The sequence below is a fragment of the Argopecten irradians genome, chromosome 16 (genome assembly GCF_041381155.1).
Source record: "Argopecten irradians isolate NY chromosome 16, Ai_NY, whole genome shotgun sequence".
In the NCBI taxonomy this organism is placed as follows: Eukaryota; Metazoa; Mollusca; class Bivalvia; order Pectinida; family Pectinidae; genus Argopecten; species Argopecten irradians.
This window is the reverse complement of record NC_091149.1, coordinates 16,594,402-16,622,226: the sequence shown is the minus strand read 5'-3', so window position 1 is coordinate 16,622,226 and position 27,825 is coordinate 16,594,402. Positions and strand designations below refer to the sequence as shown.

Here is a 27,825-nt window from a genome sequence, read left to right as displayed (position 1 = left end):
TTATATGGTAATTGTATCTAACACAGTTTTGACCTTTGACCCTACCTGTAGAGCTTCCTTTTCTATGGTAATGGTATCTAACACAGTTTTGACCTTTGACCCTACCAGTAGAGCTTCCTTTTCTATGGTAATTGTATCTAACACAGTTTTGACCTTTGACCCTACCTGTAGAGCTTCCTTTTCTATGGTAATTGTATCTAACACAGTTTTGACCTTTGACCCTACCTGTAGAGCTTCCTTTTCTATGGTAATGGTATCTAACACCCGTTTGTGTGCCTGTGTTTGGACTTCCTGTTTGTCGAGTTCCTCCTTATTTTGTTCCAGTTGTTTTTTAAGACTGTTGATTTCTCCTTGTTTACGATTTATGGCTTCCTCTTTTTCTTTTTCAAAATCTTCTGACTTTGTTTTCATTTTATTGTTGGCTTTATCTAAGGCTCTTTGCTACAAAGAGAAACATTCATTTTCATATTACATCTGAGCTGAGCATCCTATTAACATTTTCCTATGGAAAATTTTTAAAGATTTTAAAGATTATGTTTTCTCAGTGATCATCTTGTGGGACATAAATTTAAAGATTCATTATGTTAGGATCATTTATAAGAAGAAGGGAGGATTTCCATACTGTGAATAAAGAAACTTCTGATATATATATGGTTGTCACGGTCACGACTTTGAATGGTGTTACTCTGAACTTTTGTCCAATAATTTTGAAACAAATTTCCAAGATGGAAGCATGATAATTGATTATATATAATTGCATGATTAAGCCATTAACCTCAGGGACACCTGTTTTCTTACCATGTCTTCAATTTGACTTTTAAATTTGTTAATATTGTCTTCATGTTTACTAATTAAAATCTCTTTCTCCCTCTCTTTCTCTGACTGAAGCTGTGTAAGCTCATCGTTAATTCTTCCCCATTTTTGAGTAGAATTCGACAAGTCTGTTTGTAGCTCCTGAATTTTTCTGAAAATAACAGCAGAAACAAGACAAGTTAAACTTCCTTTTCATGATGCAACATACTTGTTCATACAATAATTTACACAACAGTAAACAAACAAACATATATATGTTACAATTTTTTTATCAAATAATGCAATTTTAACTTACCTTTACAAATGAATTATATGAAACACTTTTTGAAATTAACAATCCCCTTCTCACTATGGTTTCTAAAACAGCATTCAGTTTCTATAGAATAGCACCAACAAGTTCACTTAGACTGCATTATCAAAAGATATCAGTTAATCTTTCGGGCAAAATTTCACCAGAGTGCTTCAATATATATCTAAACACATTTCTATATTAAGAAAGTACATCCCATACTTATTTCATCTATTGGCTATTCTACCTGTGAGTATAGTTAAATACTTTTCATGCTTTCAACAAATATCTGTATTAATATTACTTAATCACAGATTAGCCATAACTCATCGTAATAACAAGAGGCCCAAAGGGCCACAACGGTCATCTGACTACCTTGGCAATAGTAAAATTAATTACATATGGGGTCACTTTGTCAGGACCATGTCAGGATCATTTCATGCAAGTTTCAGCCAAATCGCACTGGTAGAACTTGAGAAGAAGTTGAAAATGTGTTTTCAAGATGGCGGCTTTGGCGGCCATCTTGGATTTCAGATCAACCCGAAAAACAACACTTTGTCAGGACCATGTCAGGATCATTTCATGCAAGTTTCAGCCAAATCGCACAGGTAGAACTTGAGAAGAAGTTCAAAATGTGTTTTCAAGATGGAAGCTGTGGCGGCCATCTTGGATTTTGGATAGACCCGAAAAATAACAACACTTTGTCGGGACCATGTCAGGATCATTTCATGCAAGTTTCAGCCAAATCGCTCTAATAGAACTTGAGAAGAAGTTCAAAATGTGTTTTCAAGATGGCAGCTGTGGTGGCCATCTTGGATTTCAGATCGACCCGAAAAATAACAACACTTTGTCGGGACCATGTCAGGATCATTTCATGCAAGTTTCAGCCAAATCGCACTGGTAGAACTTGAGAAGAAGTTCAAAATGTGTTTTCAAGATGGCGGCTGTGGCGGCCATCTTGGATTTCAGATCGACCCGAAAAATAACAACACTTTGTTGGGACCATGTCAGGATCATTTCATGCAAGTTTCAGCCAAATCGCACAGGTAGAACTTGAGAAGAAGTTCAAAATGTGTTTTCAAGATGGCGGCTGTGGCGGCCATGTTGGATTTTGGATCGACCCGAAAAATAACAACACTTTGTCGGGACCATGTCAGGATCATTTCATGCAAGTTTCAGCCAAATCGCACTAATAGAACTTGAGAAGAAGTTCAAAATGTGTTTTCAAGATGGCGGCTGTGGCGGCCATCTTGGATTTTGGATCGACCCGAAAAATAACAACACTTTGTCGGGACCATGTCAGGATCATTTCATGCAAGTTTCAGCCAAATCGCACTGGTAGAACTTGAGAAGAAGTTCAAAATGTGTTTTCAAGATGGCGGCTGTGGCGGCCATCTTGGATTTCAGATCGACCCGAAAAATAACAACACTTTGTCGGGACCATGTCAGGATCATTTAATGCAAGTTTCAGCCAAATCGCACCGGTAGAACTTGAGAAGAAGTTCAAAATGTGTTTTCAAGATGGTGGCTGTGGCGGCCATCTTGGATTTTGGATCGACCCGAAAAATAACAACACTTTGTCGGGACCATGTCAGGATCATTTCATGCAAGTTTCAGCCAAATTGCACCGGTAGAACTTGAGAAGAAGTTCAAAATGTGTTTTCAAGATGGCGGCTGTGGCGGCCATCTTGGATTTCAGATCGACCCGAAAAATAACAACACTTTGTCGGGACCATGTCAGGATCATTTCATGCAAGTTTCAGCCAAATTGCACTGGTAGAACTTGAGAAGAAGTTCAAAATGTGTTTTCAAGATGGCGGCTGTGGCGGCCATCTTGGATTTCAGATCGACCCGAAAAATAACAACACTTTGTCGGGACCATGTCAGGATCATTTCATGCAAGTTTCAGCCAAATCGCACCGGTAGAACTTGAGAAGAAGTTCAAAATGTGTTTTCAAGATGGCGGCTGTGGCGGCCATCTTGGATTTCAGATCGACCCGAAAAATAACAACACTTTGTCGGGACCATGTCACGATCATTTCATGCAAGTTTCAGCTAAATCGCACCGGTAGAACTTGAGAAGAAGTTCAAAATGTGAAAAGTTAACGCACGGCGGACGGCGCACGGCGCACGGCGGACGGCGGACGGCGGACGGCGGACGACGACGGACGAAACATGACGACTATAGGTCATCCTGACCCTTCGGGTCAGATGACCTAAAAACTACCGTAGATCTCGTGTCCACCACATGGATTAAACTAACCAGTCAACACAATTGCTATCAAGGCATACAGAAAAACAACTTTGACAGAATGTAACAGTTCACGTAATACTACACAATAAGTCATAACTAAATCCCAGGTATACAAAACCAAAAAGTCATACATTCCCGGCCCCTGGTGTAGGACCAATACACGCTGGTAGATGCCGTCCATTGTGGAACTGGTAAGGCCAAATATACTTTGACAGTGTGTCATAACCTGATACATATATATAACATAATCAGTAGGTAATCAAATATTACCTGGTCCAGGTAACAACAATCAATAACTGACCAATAGTGACCAATCAACATTAAAACACATTCTACTCCAACATTGATATATCTAGTTGAGGTTGGGGCCATGGTAGCGGAGAGGTTAGATTTCCCTACATTTTACCACAAGCCCTTAATCTCTGGGTCGCAAGTTCAAATCCAATGTGGGGTAGTTGCCAGGTACTGCTAGCTTTATTCCGAGTACTCCAGTTTTCCTCTACCTCCCCAACCTTAAATGAGCCTGATGTTAACATGATGTAGTGATAATAACTAATAAAACCAAACCAATACATCAGCATCAGGTGACAACATCATATTGACAGTTCAGTTTTACCACTCTTTTCCTAATCATATCCTGCCTTTTCTATTGAATCATTGTTATGTTATATTTAGCTTTAGATTCAGGAAAGTTCTTACATCTTTAAGACAGTAAGGTTTTTTTTACGTATGAGATTACTTTTCAAACAGTTTTACCAAAATATGAAGTACGAAAGTGTGCATTAAAGATATATTCATTCAGGTCTATTGTCTGCTATCAAACACTTTAATGGCTCCCAAACACTTATAGCTAACAACAGACCACAACAACTGTTGAGAAAATCAATGTGAATTAAATTAAACAGACATATGAAATCCCAGGTCCATCATTGTACTGAATCAGCATCCAGACATTAGATTTATAACGGTATCCATCTATATGATGGCACTGTACAAGTTTTTAAACTGCTGCTCAACTGTAATATAACAAGACCTTCTTTAGGGACCACCTCCGTACCACCTGCTTAACAAGACCACTGTTTATATAAGGGTCCGAAATGACATGAATTTCCTTGGTCCCTTGGGCGGTCATTAGACAGGTTTTACTTTATATCACAATTTATAAACTATTAAGAAATAAAGAATTCACCATATTCTTCCATATGTTCTAGACATCCTTGAGGAATCCTTTATGAGTTCAAAATACATAATCCTTGGTAGAGAGAACACTGACTTTTGAGATAAAGTCTAATTGAAGTCATGTAGGCAGGAACACAGTAATAAACTAATTAATTAATCCTTGGTATACCTTGGTTATTAAGAAAGAATTTGTATCCAGCAGCTCCACTTGTTGAAAATCAATCAGCATTTGATTTAAATGTTACTAAACTTCCTGAAATCTTTAGTATTGTTATTATAAAACTAATAATCCTTCTATCACCTCACACTGATGAATGCCAGTCCAACAGGCACTGACGAATGACAGTTACACATATTAGACATTCAGCAGAATGCCATATCTTTTACTCAATTTAACAGCATTGAACAATTACGACCATGGTAACCAATTCTTTCCCAACAGATGGTAAATTCCATAGCGACATGTTTTATGCTACTACATCACATTATTTCCAATACCTTTGCTTTCCGTTGCTGTTGTTTTTTCACTCCAAACTGCGCAAGTTTCGTCAGTAATTATGTAATGTTGATTGATCAATCATTCAATGTAAACATTCATCGCATGCTACCAAGAGTAAAAAATATCCTTTATTCTGACTATTTCAACTGAAATGAAAACGTCAATCCCGAGAGATCACTGAAACTTTAACATAAGGTACGAAATAAAACCCAGCAATGATCTGAAGAGATCAATAGATTCATCAGCCCCATCTTCAGTCAGAAACCTCCACAGCCACTTCAGATTCTTACCAGTCCAATTATATAGTGAGCTGCCTTCTCTTAATATCTCATCATTCAATTCATGAATAAGTGAAATGTTTATCAGGATTATTGGTGAAATTTACAAACCAAACCGTGATATCATCTTGTATTATAATAGATTCATAAAGGAAATTTAAAATTAAATTTGTTTCAATAAATATATTTCCATAATTTTATATTTGAAATTGTGGTTATAAAATAAATTTTTAATTTTCTATTTCAGCTTATTTGGAATACTCAACATGATTTATGAATGACCACAGCTTACAATTTTCAACCTTGAAAAGTATTCATAAGAGATTTAGTGTGTGCCATAAAAATATCCGGTTTGAAAATTGATTTTCTTTTTCTTGTGAAGTTAAATTTTTGTGTAAAACAATTCAACACACATTAATAATGGTAGAATGTAGGGATTTGTATTAGATGAGAAGAAATTATATTAAAAACATTAGCTATTCGTGAAAATTAATTACAAAATTTTGAAAGAAAACAAGGAATAGAAAACAGGGAATATTTAAATTCACTTCATAGACTAATTCTGTTCATGAGAAGTGCACAAAAGTCTGAAAATTACATCTTCAAATAAGATTAAAAGAATATTAAATTGTCATCATTAAAATTAGTTTATACAGCAAAATATGAAAGGAAGGGACTTATTGATCACAATTTCACCGTTTTAAGGAGATGGCACAGTATAATATCGTAAATCAAGACATCCTACCCTTGCTGAAACTGCTGTGCTTATTCTTGACCTGGAAAATGTGTGCAGAAAAATTCACAGCATATTACTTTTACTTTGTTAATTTACTTTTACTGTGTTGAAGATGCAAAATTGTCACTTTTCAAGACCAAAGAGAATGGTGATATTTCCTTTGAAAGAAAATTTCAGTTGCTCTTTGATTTTTTCCCTTGTCAAACCTTTTTGGTGTTTCTTTAATATATATATGACATTATTTAATTTAATCAATTTGGTAATGTATCATTATGTAATTTTAGAAAATCATTTAAAGGTTAGACATCCAAAACACTTTTTCCCTGAATGTGCAGTGTACACCATTTTTACATGACTGTTATAGTAGACTGGACCTAAGTTAAATTTAATCTTTCATGCAGTTTGACATCACATGTGAAACGGGAGGAATTACATTTCATTTCACAGCATACATAACAAATTCCCCATCAATATATAAATTTGATAAACAACTGAAGTAATTAAAGTTAATTTTCAACACGATTGTTCAAATGAACAACCCTTTTTCCCTGAATGTGCAGTGTACACCATTTTTACATGACTGTTAAAGTAGACTGGACCTAAGTTAAATTTAATCTTTCATACAGTTTGACATCACATGTGAAAAGGGAAGAAGTACATTTCATTTCACAGCATACATAACAAATTCCCCATCAATATATAAATTTGATAAACAACTGAAGCAATTAAAGTTAATTTTCAACACGATTGTTCATATGAACAAAAGAAATTCAGAACAGTTAATTAATCAGTATGTACAGCTAATTTCACTTAAATTATGAATCAGTTGTAACAAACTCTAATTCCGGTCTTTTCTAGAAATTCTGAAAAATCTGATTGACAAGCTAGAGAAGTATGTATTATATTAATTTTGAAAGCTCCAAATCAAACATTCCCGTTCAAAGATACCTCATAATCACATAAAGTTAAACCAGAATAACTCCAGAGAAATCTAAGTTCTGACAAACATCCGTCCTTAAAGGAAGGACCTTTATCAACTTAAATCCCCTGACTGGGAATTAAACAACACAATTGGAGACTGAGTTAGCTAACGTTAGAGCTTGAAACATCCGTCATTTCATATGGACATTCATATTTAATTCAGACCTGATTTGATCAATAAAACTTTGAATCTTTAGTGAATTAAAACCACCTACAAATATGTGAAGTAACTGCGTAGGTCCAAAAGTGTTCAAACAGGGTAACATACAAGACTCGTCCTACAGTTATAAACCAAGTCAACTCTTTTTTGTGTGCGATTTACTTTAACAAATTTTACAAAATCAAGTAATTAGCCAATGTTAATCTTCATGATACATCATTTATATAAAAAGCAATTTCCATTCCATTTTTAAATCCATGAATGTTAATCTATGTTAACTGTATTTGAAATGGAAATCGCAAAATTTAGTAACCATGAAAGGTTTAGAGTATTTTTTGTAGCAAGTTCAGTCTTAATTAAGCATTTTGAGTTCATTATGTTGATCATTTTGATGTTGGAGCCATATTTTCAAATATAAAATTATTTCTGCTTTCAGGAGGATGCATTATTGTCTGTATATATTTACAAGTAATATAGTATCATGCCAAATGTCCTACATCAGCAAAATGAAATACTATATTACATAAACAAATAATGAATATAGAGTAACACGATTTCCTATCTATACTATATGTCTACATTGTGATATTGACCTTCATTTCCATACAAGCATAATAACACATACTGTATTTGACCCAATAAACACATACTGTATTTGACCCAATAACACATACTGTATTTGACCCAATAACACATACAGTATTTGACCCAATAAACACATACTGTATTTGACCCAATAACACATACTGTATTTGACCAAATAAGCACCCAGGGTACTTATAACAAAAAATTAACCAAATTTGGAATAGCATTTCATAAAATTATTGCACAAAATAATAAGCCATCAATCAATTAATTCAATAAAGAAACTTCAAATTCTTCTTATCTTTATAGTCTGCATTTAATTCAAGGTATAAAGCGAAATTGAGGCTTAAAAAAAGAAGATCGGCACTTATAGGGAGGGGGGCGCTTATTAGGTTGATTACGGTAACCAGTTCTATTCTCTGCATGGTCCTTGCACGGAATGTTAAATGTACCTATCTAAAACATCAAATATTATCTCCTGGAAAAAACATTCACGTCCCTAAACTATATAACCGTCTCATCATTGTATGCAATTAACTTGACAATGTGATATGCTATTCATTGATCGAAATAAAAGAATCAGGAGTGGATGTTATTTTCTACAAACATTGATCGAAATACATGTAAAAGAATCAGGAGTAGACAATTGTCACCTAATTACAGGTTTCTAAAATTATACTGCTAGTTGATTTCAAAACGTTGCAGCTAAATTGTGTGCACTCAATTTAAAAACTCTTTTTTGGTATTGCCTCATAGCAACTACTTTACCATTATATAGCACTAGGCCTCATGCTAGTAAAATTTGTAGACGATGCATGCTTTTTTTGTTAGAAATATCCAGCTCCAGTGATCATGTTCAGAAAACAGAAATAAATATGACAAAAGGCATTGAGAATATTTTCTATTTTCTCTTCAATACAACAGTGTAATTACATTATCTTCTTTGAAATAAGAATACTTGTGTAATCAAATTTTAAACTAATGACTAGAGCTACACATCATGAATATCTAAATTCCAATTAAGAAAGTAACACAAATCCGATGCCAATTGCAAACAGGCTAAACTGAACCATCTTCGGCAATCACTAAATCTATAGGGTAAATTCAATTTCATTGCTCAAATATAATGACAATACACTTCATATCAAATCCCAATTCATAATTATTCTATCTATATACATACAATGCCTTTGTAAACTTCAGCCTGTATTATATAAGCTAATTGTCTACATGCTGTAACTCTACAAACTCAGTCCTAAAAGCAGGTAGAGAGAGTGCCATTTTTCAATGTCTGTCAATGAAAACTCAATCTCCACATTCCTTTGATTCAGTTCTCTCCAAGCATCATTAATGCCAACCCGACTAACATACTTACTATAGCTAGCGTGTTTTATCTCCCAAAGGTAACGTTAACTGTAAAAGTAGCATTCATCTGATTAGCTGACAACTGACATTAGAGATATACCTCTGGTATATAAACACAGAAACATTCACATTTCTCACCACATACAGGCATCAAACAGCAGAAAAACAGTCTAATGAAACTAAATTTACCTAATTCCAACAGTAAATGAGAATACACACGCCTCTATTTTTTTTCAAAGTTTTGACATCAATGTTTTATATATATGACATTATACTATATTACCCCACTACAAGAGAAATCAAGTTAACTTTTATTTGAATGGTGATGTCACTACAGAATTTAACTAATGGCTGATCAATATACCCCCCCCCCCCTCACCAATTGTGTCTCCATTTTTTTTTATCATAGAAACACCAATTGTGTCTCCATTATTTTTGACCATGGAAACACCAATTGTGTCTCCCCTTTTTTTTATCATAGAAACACCAATAGTGTCTCCATTGTTTTTGACCATGGAAACACCAATTGTGTCGCCATCATTTTTGACCATGGAAACACCAATTGTGTCTCCATTGCTTTTGACCATGGAAACACCAATTGTGTCTCCATTGTTTTTGGACCATGGAAACACCGATTGTGTCTCCATTGTTTTTGGACCATGGAAACACCAATTGTATCTCCATTGTTTTTATCATAGAAACACCGATTGTGTCTCCATTGTTTTTGACCATGGAAACACCAATTGTGTCGCCATCATTTTTGACCATGGAAACACCGATTGTGTCTCCATTGTTTTTGACCATGGAAACACCAATTGTGTCTCCATTGATTTTGACCATGGAAACATCAATGTGTCTCCATTGTTTTGGACCATGGAAACACCAATTGTAATCTCCATTGTTTTTATCATAGAAACATCAATTTTGGTCTCCATTGTTTTTGACCATGGAAACACCAATTGTGTCGCCATCATTTTTGACCATGGAAACACCGATTGTGTCTCCATTGTTTTTGACCATGGAAACACCAATGTGTTGTCTCCATTTGATTTGACCATGGAAACAATCAATTGTGTCTCCATTGTTTTTGACCATGGAAACACCAATTTGCGTCCTCCAATTGTTTTGGGCGGAGGATAAAAACTTGCATGCATACCTGCACAATGGTTCCTAACATTGTCATCAAGTTACAAGTGAAAATGACCAAAGAGTGGAAAACTCTTTATATTCAACAGACAGAATCTAGACAAGCTGTTTCTTTTATATATATACCCCCACGCTTTAAGATACGACATCTACGTTATCAAAGCCCCGTTTAGATAAGTACCACACATAGTGATTGAATTAAATGATATAGAAAAACTGTCACACCAATACTATTACGAGCAAGATAATGATTTGATTGTAAAAATACTGCCATCCCATCTAATATATTCTAACCCATCCCAGATGTGGTTTTTTTATATACGAAAGCTATCCCAAAGACCAGGAGTCTCTCAGGTTATGTTTTTAAGTCAGGTGGGGCACATCTAACGTTAGATTTCATTCTAGACATTTGAGAATATACGGTATACAATATTGGACACATTTGAAACACTCAGTAGTTTCTACTAAAGCTTGGCCAGTGATATGACTACCAGTTTTAACTACCGTAATATCAGGGATGTACCAAGTACTGAGATAATGGATCAGGAACAATTACTGTCTATTAATTAAGACGCCTACTGCACTGTGATTTTTGATGTAATGAAGGTCACATAGAGACAAAACAGTGCTTGACACAAGTAACTGTTATCACATACAGAGATTCTTGTTTATAAAATCAATACACTGTCTCCTCAATAGTATAACATCCCTCAGTCCATAACAGTACATATCGCTCACATGTATTCCTATAACCAAATTCATCAAACAAATTGAATTTTAACAATAAAGTGGTAATGACTGACTCACAAAAAAATCTATGATACTTAACCTTCAACATCAAAATCACAAAACTTGATGTAAATTTCAATAAGATCTTGACATCTCAATTTCAACAAGAACACATAATACAGCTATAAACATTCCACAGAATAGCAGATTCCCAATATCCTTTATAAGTGTCAAAACTAAATAACTACAACAACCAGCTTCTAAACATGTTAATTGTACTTCACCAAAAACAATAAAATATTCTCCAATATTTCCATTTTATTATTATATTTTTTCTTTCAGAAAAGTCTAAATTTTCATCAACACAATTTTATAGTTAAACAGATGTAATTCATATTTCATCTCAGCATATAAACAAAGTTGTCTGCTTCTTTGAGGTGGTTTTAAAATGCTTTCATTACTTGATAGGATCGGAAGTTTAAAATGGTATCATTTTGTACACAAACAATCACGAACTATCCCTCAAAGGCAGATAACTCTGTAATATGGACAGATAATAAAGTGCAGGGAGAACCAGTCTCCAAATGATTTAATAATATCTTGGAACAACATTTTTCTATGTCTGATGACCAGGTATTATCTTTGCATATTACAGAATTACCTCCCTTTCGAGTAGATATCCATAATGTGACTGTCTTCGCTTTTTGAGCAAAACTCACATTGTTTTCTCTGAAAAGGATGATGGTTATGCTCGCAAACACTACCATGTCACAATCAATACCTACCCGCCAAGGGCAGATAACTCTGTAATTATGCAAAATACAGCACACAAACCATTACATTCTTAGACTTTAACTAGATGAAATTATAATAATCCATTTCTTCGTACATATACCTTCACCAAATAATTATAACTGTATATGTCATAGGCATATTAATATTTCAAGACCCAGGTTGAGGCACAAGCAGTGCATTAATTGCCTATTAGTATTGTATAATTTTCGCCTTGACATATAAATACAAAATTCCAAGTACATATGTAAACTATTCTGTCAACAGGCTTTATAATACACATCTATATTACCAAATTGTAATCAAATAAATATAGAATAAATTTGATTTTTTGTTGCAATTTAATTTGAACGCCATGGTATTTGCCAATAACATGCAAATTTATGCAAGGCCAAAGCAATTTCTTATACATTTATATCTTGTAAATCAAAATTATCAAGATTTCTTCATATGTGTCATAATGATAAATCCAATACTAAATTAGATAAGTTAATCAATCCATTACCCTAGCTTTACTTATACATCACAGGCAAACATGATAAACAGTTTATCAAACTTGTAGAATTTGTAGTGAACACGTGGTTATGTTAGGAAGTCACAGTTAGGTATAGCTGTTAATACATTGTTATCTATCTCATAGCAGCAAATGGAAGTAGTAAGGCATAATCTTCAACTGCATTAATTATTAGTCATATTGGTTATAATCTGTATCAATATAAACCAGCTGTTTCTGAAAGTCATCTGTTAAAGATAATATTGGTGGGTTTACTAGGAAATAATGCATTTGTTACTCTATTTGTAAATATAAATATTTGGGCCTAAATTTCTTTTTCCTACATGAGAATTTGCATTTACTGTTTTTCAATATCCATTGAAAATGAAAAATTCTCCAAGTTAAAAACTTGCTTTTGCAACATTACTGTCAAGTTACATTTGTTTAAATGATCAAAATTTTTGAAGAAAAATTTTATTAATATAATTATAGGACTTGGAATGGTGTAATGATGCGAAGCATACAAAATGTACACAAAAAAAAATCAATGACAAGGTACACATAAACAAATGACATCACATGCACTGAGCTGTAATATAATGCACACTACCATGCAGTATAACAGGCAAATCAGAAGGTGTTTTTCTAAATCACAAGCCAACAGCCATATCAACCTTTGGAAAAGAACACAATATTGAATCTCCCAGCTAATCCCTGTCTTAGAACTGGGAAGCTTAACTCTTTCTGTACCATAATTCCTGACCGGCTTCCAAACCAAAATTTACTATTAGGACTCCTCCCAGACATCGGAGCAATATGGCGACATGTTTATTGTGTGTTCTGATGAGGTTTGAATTAGGCCTAAACATCGTAGAAAAACGAGAACCAATGTTTGTGGCATTCATAATTTGTTCAATAACATAGATATCTTTATTTTCCAAGGTTTGTTTTTTACTGACAGTAGAATGATTGCGATTGTTGCCATGTTATTTACATTGGTGATAACAATGGGAGCACATCGCAGGAAATATTCAAACAATTTGGATGGCATGACACAAAATGTGTACTTTCCACCTATCAAAATGGTTGTTATAAACCAAGGAAGTTATTTTTGCTTAAAACTTTTTTGTGTTACTCATATGTCATCTGCTAAACACAATCAGGCAAAGCCAAATATCTTGTCGTTTGTATACAACAACGGGGATAAAATGTCATGTTTTCCTGTCGCCTGCATACGACAAGGGGATACAATGTCATGTTTTTTTTGTCGCCTGCATTAGACAACGGGGATAAAATGTCATGTTTTTCTGTCTTCTGTATACAACAACGGGGATAAAATGTCATGTTTTTTCTGTCGCCTGCATACGACAATGGGGATAAAATGTCATGTTTTTCTGTCGCCTGCATTAGACAACAGGAATAAAATGTCATGTTTTTCTGTCGCCTGCATACAACAACGGGGATAAAATGTCATGTTTTTTCTGTCGCCTGCATACAACAACGGGGATAAAATGTCATGTTTTTCTGTCGCCTGCATTAGACAACAGGGATAAAATGTCATGTTTTTCTGTCGACTGCATTCGACAACGGTGATAAAATGTCATGCTTTTCTGTCTTCTGTATACGACAATGGTACAGAAAGAGTTAAGTAGATATAATTGTATGCCTGACTTGTTAATTTGAGGACTAAATGCCATAGAACTATTTTTTGTTCTCTTTGTCCAAATACCAAGACTTTTTTTTTTTTTAAATAATTATACATTTCCCAAAGAAATTTCATTGATTTTTTTGACAATTATACATTTTACTATTTTACTTTTTTCTCTAAAGAAAGATTAGTGATGAAGGGGTAGCATATTTTAACCACTCAATCCTATTTATTAAATATTTTCCTGTAATATGTAAATCTTGACACATTACAAATTAGGTTTATTTTGAGGCATGAACATTACAAGGTGTACATGTTCTTTTGCAAAGGTTTAAAAACGTAATCAACACAGCAAACAAAAGAAACAAAACACCAACAGAGGTAATTTATAAATATAAACATAATGCACAAAAACAAGACTAACCTATTCCTTTCGGTGAGCTGCTCATTCAACAGAGTGAGACGTTTTGAGCTATCACCAGAGTTTCTCATCATATCGCTCATTTGTTGTTCCTTTCAACGGCAAAGATTGTTGGAGGAGAAACACAATGATAAATCATATAAAAAAATATATTAGAAATAGGATTAATAATTATGAAGATGAGATCTTGTGCCCAGACTGATGTTTAGTGAATATGATGGGTTAATTTGTTTATGACTACTGAGATCTGACAACAAAGTGAAGCTAGGAGAGAAATAGAGCGCTATTTGTCGAATTACCTGATAAAATGTCGCGTGGAAGGATCGTAATATGACTTTGGTTTCTGCTGATAAAGTGAAGAATCAGGTATATATGATGAATAGTAAATATCTACGCTACAGTCTACTATGATATTTCAGGAATAAAAATCTAAAATTAGATCTATGACATATATTTAAAAAAAATATTATCAAAATATTATTCATTATACTAGGGGGGGGGGGGAATGTAATCAATAGTTTGAAGATTATCATTTAATGATTACTGTTCAGCATTTGTAGAATTTTAAACTTTATTAGTATTTATAGAAGGTTATTTATGACTTCTTATCAGTTATCAATAATGTTTAAAATATAAATAAACTGATTTAACTAATTCAATGGAATTTTTTTTCTTTTCTTCCTCTATGAAAATGAATTTGATACGAAACTTTACATTTGAAACATGTTTTCTATAAAAATGAGCTGAATACGAAACTTGACACTTTAAATAATTTCAATAATTTATATCTATGCTTTTCCACAGCAATTTAAAATGTCTATGAGTTTATGAAAACGATTTAAATGTAAATCATTGACAAGTGTGTGAAACCACTGAAAGCCATGATATAGCAGGAGGTGAAACAGTCAAAGGGGGACAACCATTCATGGGCACAGGAGCTCAATAAAGCTTTGCAAAATAAAACACCAACACTCAGGAAACTTTCAACTTAAATTTGAAGAAAAAAATAACAAGAGGCCCAGAGGGCCTGTATCGCTCACCTGGTTTGTAATGCCAAATAATTTTCTGAATACAGGTTCATTGTTTCTTTTCTGAAGGAATTTTAATATTAACCTCTAAATCCACTATTGGGCCCCACCCCTCCTGCCCCCTGGGGGTCAGAGCCAAAATTTATACAAGTTCTGTTCCCCTTCCACAAAGGATGTTTCTGGCCAAATTTGGTTACAATCCATGCAGAACTCTATGAGAAGTAGCGATTTAAAGGATTTACCTCTATTTCCCCTATTGGGCCCCACCTCTCCTACCCCCAGGGGATCAGAGCCAAAACGTATACAAGTTCTGTTCCTCTTCCCCCAAGGATGTTTGTGGCCAAATTTGGTTACAATCCATGCAGAACTCTAGGACAAGTAGCGATTGATAGAATTTACCTCTATTTCCCCTATTGGGCCCCGCCCCTCCTGCCCCCTGAGGGTCAGAGCCAAAATTTATACAAGTTCTGTTCTCCTACCCCCAAGGATGTTTGTGGCCAAATTTAGTTACAATCCATACAAAACTCTAGGACAATTAAGTAGCAATTTATAGAATTTACCTATAATTCCCCTATTGGGCCCCGCCCCTCCTGCCCCGGGGACCAGAGCCAAAATTTATACAAACTCAGTTCTTATTCTCCCAAGGATATTTCTGGCCAAATTTGGTTACATTCCATGCAGAACTCTATGACTAGTAGCGAATTGAAGGATTTACCTCTATTTCCCCTATTGGGCCCCACCCCTCCAGCCTCCGGGGGGCCAGAGCCAAAATTTATACAAGTTCTGTTCCCCTTCCCCCAAGGATGTTTGTGGCAAAAGTTAGTTACAATCCATGTAGAACTCTATGACTAGTAGCGATTTAAAGGATTTACCTCTATTTCCCCTATTGGGCCCCGCCCCTCCTGCCCCTGGGGGGTCAGAGCCAAAATTTATACAAGTTCTGTTCCCCTTCCCCCAAGGATGTTTGTGGCCAAATTTTGTTACATTCCATTCAGAACTCTATGACAAGTAGCGATTTAAAGGATTTACCTATATTTCCCCTATTGGGCCCCGTCCCTCCTGCCCCCGGGGGGGTCAGAGCAAATATTTATACAAGTTCTGTTCCCCTTCACATAAGGATGTTTGTGGCAAAATTTAGTTACAATCCATGTAGAACTCTATGACTAGTAGCGATTTAAAGGATTTACCTCTATTTCCCCTATTGGGCCCCACCCCTCCTGCCCCCGGGGGACAAGAGCCAAAATTTATACAAGTTCTGTTCCCCTTCCCCCAAGGATGTTTGTGGCCAAATTTTGTTACATTCCATTCAGAACTCTATAACAAGTAGCGATTTAAATGATTTACCTATATTTCCCCTATTGGGCCCCGCCCCTCCTGCCCCCGGGGTGTCAGAGCCAAAATTTATACAAGTTCTGTTCCCCTTCCCCCAAGGATGTTTGTGGCCAAATTTGGTTACAATCCATGTAGAACTCTATGACAAGTAGCGATTTAAAGGATTTACCTATATTTCCCCTATTGGGCCCCGCCCCTCCTGCCCCCGGGGTGTCAGAGCCAAAATTTATACAAGTTCTGTTCCCCCTCCCCCAAGGATGTTTGTGGCCAAATTTGGTTACAATCCATGCAGAACTCTATGACTAGTAGCGATTTAAAGGAAATGTTGACGGACAGACGGACGGACGGACGGACGACGGACGGACGGACGACGGACGACGGACGACGGACGCCGCGCCATGACATAAGCTCACCGGCCCTTCGGGCCAGGTGAGCTAATAACTAAAGAACAGAGGATTGGTGTAGAAAATATCTGCAATATAACTGTTGATAATATGCTGAAAAGAACACAGGGAAAACACATTTCTGCTTCTGTAATCAAACAGTTATCGACTTTGAAAACAGTTTTGTACATTTCAGACACCCACAAAAGCATCTAGCTCTTCCAAACACAACAGGAAATTTCAAGCTTTGATATAGACTGTATAAACATACACCTATTACAGAAGTAGAAATGTGGTTTTTTTTGGTAATAAAATATTAAATTATCAATTTTAATGAAAAATTTGTCAATGCTTTTAAAAAGAATGACAAAAATAATGCCAATGCTTAAAAAAATTAATAAAATTTATGAATAACCCAAATGGGAAACCAAAATTTAATTGAGAGAGAAAAAAACATTCAATTTGGCAATCATTCTAGCAGACTCCACAAATAAGAATACATATATATGACCACATCATACAAAAAAAGGCCATACAATAGAACAAAAGTAATACAGGTTTGCATTGTCCACAACACTGCTGACAACATCACAGGCAAAAGAAGGTGTAGGTTGATCGTAACTTCACTGATGAAAAAACGTCTGTCATTATGTAGAGTTATCTACCTTTATCATCATGTTTTATTAGCATTTATGTCTAATCATAAATTCTTTATCTCACTCACTCCTAAAAACACATTTGAACTCTTCTGTTTAAAACATGGTTCAGTTCATTATGAAATTTCAGGGATGAAAGAGTAAAGATTGAACAATTGATATATTAATACTTGCTGATAAGGGTAGATAACTCCGCAGACAAAACAGACAATGATCTATGGATGATGATTTGCAACAGGTTATTTTTCTTTTTGTTTTGTTGTATAAACTTTATTCTTCTGCTCTCTAAATTTCATTTTTAAACATTAAATCATTGGTATTTTCTTAGTACAGTGCATAGCAATAACAAAGGTTAAATTGAGATAATTGAAAGCTAATTTAATTCATACTTTTACTGGCAAGTTCTTCAAATTACTATGAATCAATTATAATAATGGAATTATCACATAATTTTTACTTGATGGTCAATTCACAAATGATTGATATGATTTTGAAGTTAACATATGAGGGTTTTGATCTCAAACCAATCTATGAAAATAGTGAAATGCTTTGATGATAATATGACTTCTAGAAGTATTGGATGTACAGCATTATGATGAATGATGTATCTGTCCCATATTTGTTGTACAATGTCAATAATATTGATCTCCAAACACATTCAAAGAACACAAGTAAGCATCCCATCTTACAATAATGATATAGGAACAGCAAGGAGGGAAGGAAAATCTACTGATTATATGAAATATACAGAATATCAAATATGTCCCTAAAGAATAGAAGAAAAAAATTATTACCGAAAAAAATAAATCTATAGAATGATCGAAAATATTTTTTTTTGATAAAATGATTCGGATAAAAATGAAAAAGTGCAAGTATAATACGGAGTACTATAGAGTCTTATTAAAGAAGTGCACATTAGATCGACCTCTGGCCTATATATATGTGGTGGTATGCTTGACCATAGCCCTACTTAGTATGACCCTAGCCATATATAGATACACAGGAGGATATCAAAAGTACTTACCAACTGATTCTTCTCGTCCGTCAGCTGTTGCTCTTTGTCCTTACTTGAGTCAAGTTTTCGTTGTAAATCTGCAAAAAGTATTTTGCACATAAAACTCAAGAATCGCTTAATAATGACAATCATACAAGTGTTCAGACTAAGACATGTGTCAAATTTTAAGGGGATAAAAAATCACGACAAGCTTTATGTTCATTACAGTTCAAGATCAAAATATAGGTTGTAGTGACCTATATATGGTATTCACAGTGACCTATAATATTCCTAATCCATACACAACACACCATCTTGCCATACATATGGTACCTTTGACCTATATAAAGGACAACCAATGAAGTAAAACACAGTCTGAACCAGGTTTTTCTTCAATGCACTTTGAAGGGCAAATACAGGTCACTGTGACCTATTTCAGAAATTCAAGTTTTTGGATTAAAACTTTTCACTTCAAGATTTTGAATGATGTACTTGACATTTGGATTTTTTGATTTTGTACTCAAGATTCAAATTGACAAACTTTGTATAAACAAAGGTAGATTTTTTTGTTCTATCTACCTGAAATTATAGTTTCTATTACAAATTTTTAAGACATAAGATTGAATTTTTTAACGTACATTATCTGAGATTAGATTGTTTTAAATTACATACCTGAGATTTTTGAAAATTACATACCTGATACTTTTTTTTTAAAATGAAGTAAATGTACCTGAGATTTTTTTTAATTACATACCTGAGATTTGAGATTTGAGTTTTTGTATCTCTGTGTTAAGACTGTTGGATGCATCTCCACTGTTTGCTAGTTGTGCTGATAAATCTGTAACAGAAACGATAATTAAGTAACACAATTAACTAGTATAATACTTCACAGAATAAAAAAATCTCAAATTTGACCGAAAATCAATAATGTCAAATTAATAAAACAATTCAATTTAAATACAGAACAATTGATGTTTGCTGAATACAATTCCACAGCCATATGATATATGACATCCAATTTATGGAACAAACATAACAATTAGTGAACCATTCATTACTTACTGTCAATAGTTTCCTGCAACTTTTGTCTGCGTATTGCGCTGGTTTTAACTTCTTCATTCTGCAGACAAAAAAAATATTAATTACAGTAAGAATGAACATCATAAAAGATTAATAACATGCAAACAATATATTGTCTTTCCTCTTTTTATTGTTTTGTTACCAAACATTTTGATTTTAGTAGATACATTGTACAAAAGATATAGTAACATGCAACAAATCTAACATTGCCTCTTTATTGGTTTTTTCAGCTATAATAAGATTTATTCTTAAAACAAATCAAATTCAGATTCAGATCGTGACTCCATTTACTTATTCATATTCTTCTCATATAAGTGTTGAAGTTCTTGTTTGTTCTTTAATGTTGTTAAAAAATATTTTAATAATGTCAGGATTCCAACTCCATTTGATAACTAATTCATATTCTTTATTGAAATTAATAGTAGTTTTTCAGTTAAATATTCAAAAATATTTTAATAATGTCAGGTTTCTACTTTCTGTTAATTCCACTACCCTCTATCCATGCAGCCTTCATTCACACAAAATTCATGTACAATTGCACATGGAGAATTTTATGTGAATTTATAATTAATAAACATTGTTTACATCCTGATAAGTTTAAATATATTTTTATATGCTAGAACATTAAAACCTATTTAACTTTAAAGTTCAATATAAATAAACATTGAATTCCATATATTTAATTAAATATTTAATTCACACAAGTTACCTGCGATCAAATAAAGTTAATTGTCCACAAATGCGAAATTTAATTACATGCAAAACTCTCTTGATTTACAGTTGTTAGGTAATTCACCATATATAAAGATTGAACCAAGTCATATCAATAGACAGTAAATGATACAAACCAGCTAAAACAACTGAGCTCATTTCATACACTTTATGAAGTTAATGGCATATTTCTACAGAATTCATGACATTTTTGTATCTTGTTTCTTGATAATATATTTTTTTTTTAACAAAAAGTACTTTTATTTTGTCTATTTAAATCTGATTTCTATACATTACCTTACATTGTATTTGTTTGTTTGTTTTTTACCATAAAATCCACCCAAAACTGAATAAAAGGGATCAATTGAAAGCTCAGGTTACAAGCTAACTCAATACATTAATGATGAATGTCTGAATTTAAAAGTTTTATCTGAACACACATCTTCATATCGTTATTGGTCTCTGGACATGTTGGCCAAATTAAAACACACACAAATGTGTATAGATATGAAGAAGGGAAAAAAACTTGAACTGCAGTTAAAAATTTAGATTTTTTTTCTTCTTCAAATATCAATCACAATGGTTTTGTATTCTCTGCGATACACTATAAACATTGATTTGTATAACTTGGCCTGATCACCGACACCAATAATACATATTCCGTCTTAGCTCCCTAATGCGGGTAGGTATCATTTGTTACGTCATTATTTTGTGAGTGCAATTCTTCGAAAACTATGACGTTACGCTCGCAATACATGACGCCACAAAGAAGACCTACCCACAAGGGCAGATAACTTTGTAATATACAAATACAGAATTACAGCAGTGAGATTGTCTTAATTAAAGGCAAAAGCAGGTGACTATATACACCTAGGTATTACATACGGTAATCACATCTTTAGTGCTAAACTAATAAATTATCAAACTATCATAGTTTTTAACTTTTCTGAAATCAATAAAACAGGAAAATCTTGATACACACAACAATTTACTTCGGATTAATTCAATAACAAATATAAATATTATCGACAAGCATTCTTTTAGTTAATTCAACCTGCATGGATGTAGAATTTGAATATTCCATATAAGAATTTAAGAATCTTTAAAAAATAAAGGCTTTGTAATTTTCAGTTTTGCAATTCAATTTAAAAAAAAATGCTTTCATGAGTAGATAACATGTTTTAGTGCAAGGCTATTTACTGTTTGCATTGAATATCAAACTTCAAATACATAAATGTTTTCATAAATAAATACTGAAAAATCCCGTTGTACCAAGTGTGCATAGTAATTGTTCAAACTCTGTTAGAATTACCAAAAAATAAATACTTAGTTTTTAATGATATTTTCTTTAATAAATGAATCATACTCAGTTTTCGATGATTTTTCCCCAAATATATGAATCATCAAAGTACTGAAAGTACTGTTACTCTTTCACACTGAAGTTCAAAGTGTGCTGAAGATTTATGGGTCAAGAAATAGGAATACACATTAACTAACTTTTAATGAAACATATGCATTCTTTGCTCACAACATTTTAAGAACTTTTCAACTGATTGATATAAATGAAGAAAAAATTATTGAAAAATTGAGAAAATTTGAACAAACACTATTTTTTTGCTTTTTAAAGTTAGTCATTTAATTATTGTGTCCAGAGATCATTAACTAAACAAAGAGGTTTTCAAATTTAAAATTAAAATGGAAACATCTGAATTTGACAAGAGCAAAGGTCAACTAAAAACAGTACATAGTCTGCTCTAGAATAGCATTACATGCATGGTATTTCAGGATAAGTGTACTAAATCCTGAAATTGTATAGATATAATTACAAATAATACAGTAATAAATAAATGTAAATCAAAAGATATAATTTAACGATCAACCGCCAAGTAGGCAATGTACAATGACAGCAACAGCAGCTGAAAATGGATTATTTGAAAAACATGGCAGTGAATACCAGATAATGTAACTGGAATACAATGCATTCTTCTTCTGTTACTTTGTTGACCTTTTGCTAGAAATTCTTTTCAATAACTTTAATTTACTTTACTTGTTCACACTATCACCTCTACTGTCATTTAAACTTATACACTTCCATCGCTACCGTCATATGAATTTTTCAAATAGCCCTAAACATTACTATATCCACCACCCCACTAATGTAACAAATACAATATTTGAACAATCAAACCTATAAATACTCTATTTTATTCCTATAACTAAATCTACCTCTAAGCTCTAAAATCAACTAAAAAATCCAAGGTTGGGGAATAATTGTCCCTTTGATAAGTTATGATCCTAGAACAGCATATTCTTTGTCATTATTTATGCAAGCCATACATATTGTCATTGCTTGACTAATTGGCAGAAGAAAGCAAGATTACAACACAACCAAACTTCTTTCTTGAGTTTTCTTCAAATTCAGAAGTAAATAACTCAAAATTTGTCTGTTAACTTTTGATTCAGTATGTGTGATGAATACATGGATACATTATCATTTGGAAATCTTATTCATCTTTAAAATCTATCAGTCTTCTGAAGAAAAAAAAGTTTGGCTGTAAGAAAATACATAAATTAACTTAATATTAAAATAAAATCAGCATCCACCAAAAATTAAATGTAAGGGGAAGTTACTCCAAGCCAGAAGGGGATCTGTTTGAGTGCTGTGCCGTGCAGGGAAAGTGTAGTGTTCTTTCCCTTACCTTCCCTTTGTGCTGACAAAGTATTAGTATATACACACTTAGGGGCTAACATGATCCCAGTCAAGTAAAGCCTCCAGTCGACACAGACCATATCGCTATGGAGACAGGAAAAAAACACCAAGATATAATTATGATCATCCTCTTTCAAAAGCATTGATATGATCAGTCGACATTGAATTTTGAACAGTAAAAAATACTTATTATGAATGTATTATTCTTTCTTGTGGATTTATTAAAATGTTGACATTTCATTATACCATGCTGGTCATTTCATTGTCATTTTACCATATTATCTGTCATAGAATTTTTTTGACACAAAGTGCTTCTTTTTTTAAACTGATCAATATTTTTTTTGTGTGCGTGTTACATTTCTTTCATTTTTTTTTTAAATATTTCACAAAAATGTAAATATCGAACTAAATTTTGCATTTAATGAGACCATTTATGGTATAATTTGAAGGAAAACATTTCACTTTAAGAAGAAGCTTTGATTTGACAGAGATCATAACAAACATGTACAATAGGTTGTGTAAGGAATGATGGCAAAATAAAAAGGTGATCCCATCAAACCAATACAATTACGTATAAATCAGCTCAAAACCGCCATCATCATATGTCATTGGAATGTTTTTTGCTTAAAAGTTGTTACCAAAATGACAAGTTTTGACAATTTGAAATGTATCAATAATAAAATAGTTTGACACATTTAAAATTTCATAATGATTTCTAGCTGATTTAATATTCATTTATCACATCAACAAGACCAGAAAAATATCCTAACAAAATACTCTTTTTTTTTCTCAAGATTCTTATATCAATGACAGTGTTATTGACCAATGTTTTTTTACATAATTAAGGAACATGGAATAACAATCATTTCATCAAGCAATACATCAGAACACTAATACACAATCTGGACCAATGAATTTAAAATAAGAAACAATCAACACTGAACAGATTTGGATGTCTGATAAAAGGTTATAAAACTTTGGTTTGAAGAAATAAAATTATTCTATAAACAACTATAATTTTGTATTTACTTATATAATAATAAGTTTACCTATCAATATGTTAATGGGATCACAATAAACTTTAAACATGCATTTGAGTTAAAATCATTGCTTGAAACAAAAAATTGAACACTACAAAGCAACATCGCATATGAATTTACAATCATTTTCCTACGAATCCTGAAAATCCTAAAGCTAAAATCAACACAAAGTTAGGCAAAACTAAACTAGAAAATTATAAGTTAAAATCTACATTTAATAATTATTCAATAAACAATACCTAGACATAATCTGTACATTACAAAAGCAAAGCAAATATATCCTTTTTGATGAGCTTGGGAAAAATCAAACATCAAGGAAATGAGAGGAAGAAATGCAGAGCAGCAGAGGAAGGGCAGACAACTCCAAAGGGAGATGATTCACTGTTTTTACAAACACCCTGACAAACATGTTATCACAATTGTGTCTAAGAGAACACCCTAGGACAAGTGATTTAGCTAGGTCTCCAGCATAGATACCTGTGAGAAATACTTATATTTCATCTGAAAATATTTAAACACCTGTCAGAAAGTTTACATCAACAATAAATGATACTAAATCAGTTGTTTTAATTTGCTTCTAGTTAAGACTAATATGCAATATTTTATTTGAAAAGTAGGTCTAGAAAGTTATCTAATAATGCAATTGAACCAAATAAGACTTGTCCATCATGCAAAACAGGTCATAATTTGTAAAGAAATATCACCCTATTATATATTGTACCCTATAAATCTTATCCCTTACCATGAATATCATTCAAGAATAGAAAAACAAAATTATAAGCAGGATGTGCAATGCAGAACTTTATAACAAAACAAGACACAAACACCAAGCCTGACCTTGATACTGTCAAAACTTGACCTTTGAGTCAAACTCAGTCAACCAATCAAATAAAACATCAATAATACAAATAAATAATGACATACTTTTATTAGCTAATCTTTTATAAGCAATCAACCAAACATTTTTTTTTTTCAATTTTGGATCAATTATTCAAAGGAGCTAATAATATTCAATGAAAGTCTTTATTTTGTAAAAAAAAAAAAAAAAAAAAACAGAATAAAAAAAACAACCAAAAGTAACAATCTCGCATAATGTTTATACATGCAAATCAGGGAAATTAAATATTCTTGAATAGATCCACGTTCCCTTTACTCAATATTTTTAATCACTGCTACTGTATATCTCTGTTTCTATTATACAACTGTAATATCAAGCATAAACAATAAATTACAACAGTTAAAGCTAATGTATAACAGCACTGAATCGACCTGTAATCATATATATAACACACAATATTCTGTATGTAGCTGTAAACAAAAGATAGCCAAAAACTCACCAGTTCACTAAGCTTGTTCTGCAGTTCTTTAACTTCTCGGTTTCGTAACGATAGTGTGTCTTCAAGCTCGTTGACTTTTGTTGATTTTTCTTCTAATTCAATGCTAACTTGACTGGTCTGTAAGAAATACTCCAAACTTAAATCATTCATTCTTTTCTATTTCCAAATAAAAATATTCTTTCATTACCCTACGCAGGACATTTTATTCTACATATAACTTGAACTGTCGCCAGTGACGGCTATTACCCCCTGCGGCACAAATTTAGCTATATAGTAATAACTCCATTAATAGGAGACATTACAGAACCCTTAATAGCTTACTCAACTCCCCTTTACGTCAGGGTTCTGTGTATCAAATGTTATCAGAATCTGTCTGGTAGTTTAGGAGGAGTTGATCCACCATGTTGTGTCTACAGACAGACCAACGGACAACCCAATTCCAGTATACCACCTCCCCCCAAATTTGTTGTGGTATAATTATTGTAAAAACTTTAAATCATAGGTTTGTGTTATTTCCAAATCACAACATGTTTCTTGTACCTCACACTTTTTAAAACTTTTGCAACAGTAATAAATTGCAAAAAGCAACGTAAGAATAATGGTTTAACTAATTATTGACACATAAGTCTTCTTCATATACATTGTACTGCACTGATTGATCTGTAATTTTCAAAAGGGTCCTATTTTGATTTATTACCAAAACAACAGATATTGTAACATTAATTTCACTTTTCCTAACAAAATTCTATTGATTCTTTTGAAATTCTAGGCATACAGGATACTATATGCTTACAGATTTTACACACTGAGTTCAGTGTTCCCAATCATGCAGAAACGTGCGTGAATTACGTACAAAATGTGTCATGCACACATGAATTTGACAACCTGTACGTGCATGCACACTTAAATAATTTCCATTATTTGGTGATAATTGTTTCTATTATCTCTGATTTTGATTGAAGAAATCATAAGTGTGTCAAAACGTGTTTTGCGATACCGGAAGTATTCCTTTCAGTAAACATTAAATGCAGCGCAACAAGCGGCAGATGTGTTAACTTCTTATCTGCATTGTCCTATGATAAAATACAAGACCATACCCATGACCATCGGTAGTCTTGGGACTTATCGTTATATCGCTCAAAGAGCATTTGTTACTGGAAGCAATTTACGATGCAGATTTTAATTGCACGAAAAAAACTAGAGACAAGAGTTGTGTCTGTCCAGCACTATCATAGAGTATGAAAACGATCTTCAAATCCACATGGTTCTCTGAGCAAGAAAATTGTTTGTGATACCAATCATTACAGAAATCGGCTATAAGACAGCGATACATTTTACATCCCTTTTAGGATTGGCACATTCCTGGATCGGGAGGGTGAAAAATCTGAAGAGATCTATACAAAATATTTTGAAAGTTGCTTTTCAAAATGAATTTGTAATTTTATGCATATTGAGAACATGATTTTTGAGTGAAGAAATTGACACAACACAACAAACATGTACCGTACGTCTGTTTATATCTTAATTCTGATTGAATAACTTGCAGACAAATTAAAGAAGCAAAAATGTTGTTTAAAATCAATCAAACAAACAGATATATATCTAAAGCTATTTTCAATTGTGGTTTTTTTTCCTTTGGTCAAATTTACGTAACACTTTGTCTTTATTTTCTACCTAAGAATACACATGGGGATAATACGCAAATATAGTGTACCCCTTAAATATGGCACTGTACCCCCATTTCGTGAGCTATGGGGGTACAAAAACCCCCATTCGAAAAAAATGACCGGGAATACTGAAAGATACAATCTTTACCTTCGCCCCTTCTTCTAATCGAGATGACTCGAAGCCTTTAACCTTGTTCTCAGCTTGTGATAATTTGTGAGTGAGTTCCTCAATCTGGTCCAGGAAGACAATGTTCTGATCCTCAGTTTCTGTCAGCCTTTCTGCTTTATCCTTCAGCAAGGCCTGGAAAGAAAAAAGGGTGAAATACATACTGCAAACTAAATAGTCTGCAGCATCTTAATGGGAGGTTACCATATGATACCCAATAACGTTTTTGAGGGACTAATATCTCGAATAGGATCTTTTGACGTTATTTCATCACCAATAGGAACAATAGTCCCCCACAAATGTTATCAGGTATCACGTGAATGAGTCACCCCCCACAAATGTTATCAGGTATC

General features: G+C 33.3%; 1 protein-coding gene across 1 annotated transcript; it reads right to left on the bottom strand.

Annotated features, from left to right (window-relative positions):
• On the bottom strand, positions 1 to 27,659 carry LOC138310041 (CAP-Gly domain-containing linker protein 1-like). The gene is made up of 8 exons (XM_069251191.1): positions 27,455 to 27,659; positions 25,640 to 25,756; positions 19,824 to 19,881; positions 19,516 to 19,599; positions 18,792 to 18,859; positions 14,372 to 14,460; positions 799 to 964; positions 1 to 441 (listed from the first exon to the last, which is right to left on the bottom strand). Exons 1-8 carry the CDS (start codon positions 27,632 to 27,634, stop codon positions 1 to 3), a joined length of 1,203 nt encoding a protein of 400 aa, XP_069107292.1. The 5' UTR covers positions 27,635 to 27,659.
• Between the last annotated feature and the right edge of the window lie 166 nt (positions 27,660 to 27,825).

What these genes read in the sequence shown, in the direction of transcription:
- LOC138310041 (XM_069251191.1), bottom strand. Translation starts at nt 27,634, where the DNA reads ATGTATTTCACCCTTTTTTCTTTCCAGGCCTTGCTGAAGGATAAAGCA. An exon ending in AGAACAAGCTTAGTGAACTG is followed by an intron (nt 19,882 to 25,639) that starts GTGAGTTTTTGG and finishes TTTTGTCTGCAG; the next exon opens with AATGAAGAAGTTAAAACCAG. An exon ending in AAAGTCAAATTGAAGACATG is followed by an intron (nt 442 to 798) that starts GTAAGAAAACAG and finishes TTCTCTTTGTAG; the next exon opens with CAAAGAGCCTTAGATAAAGC.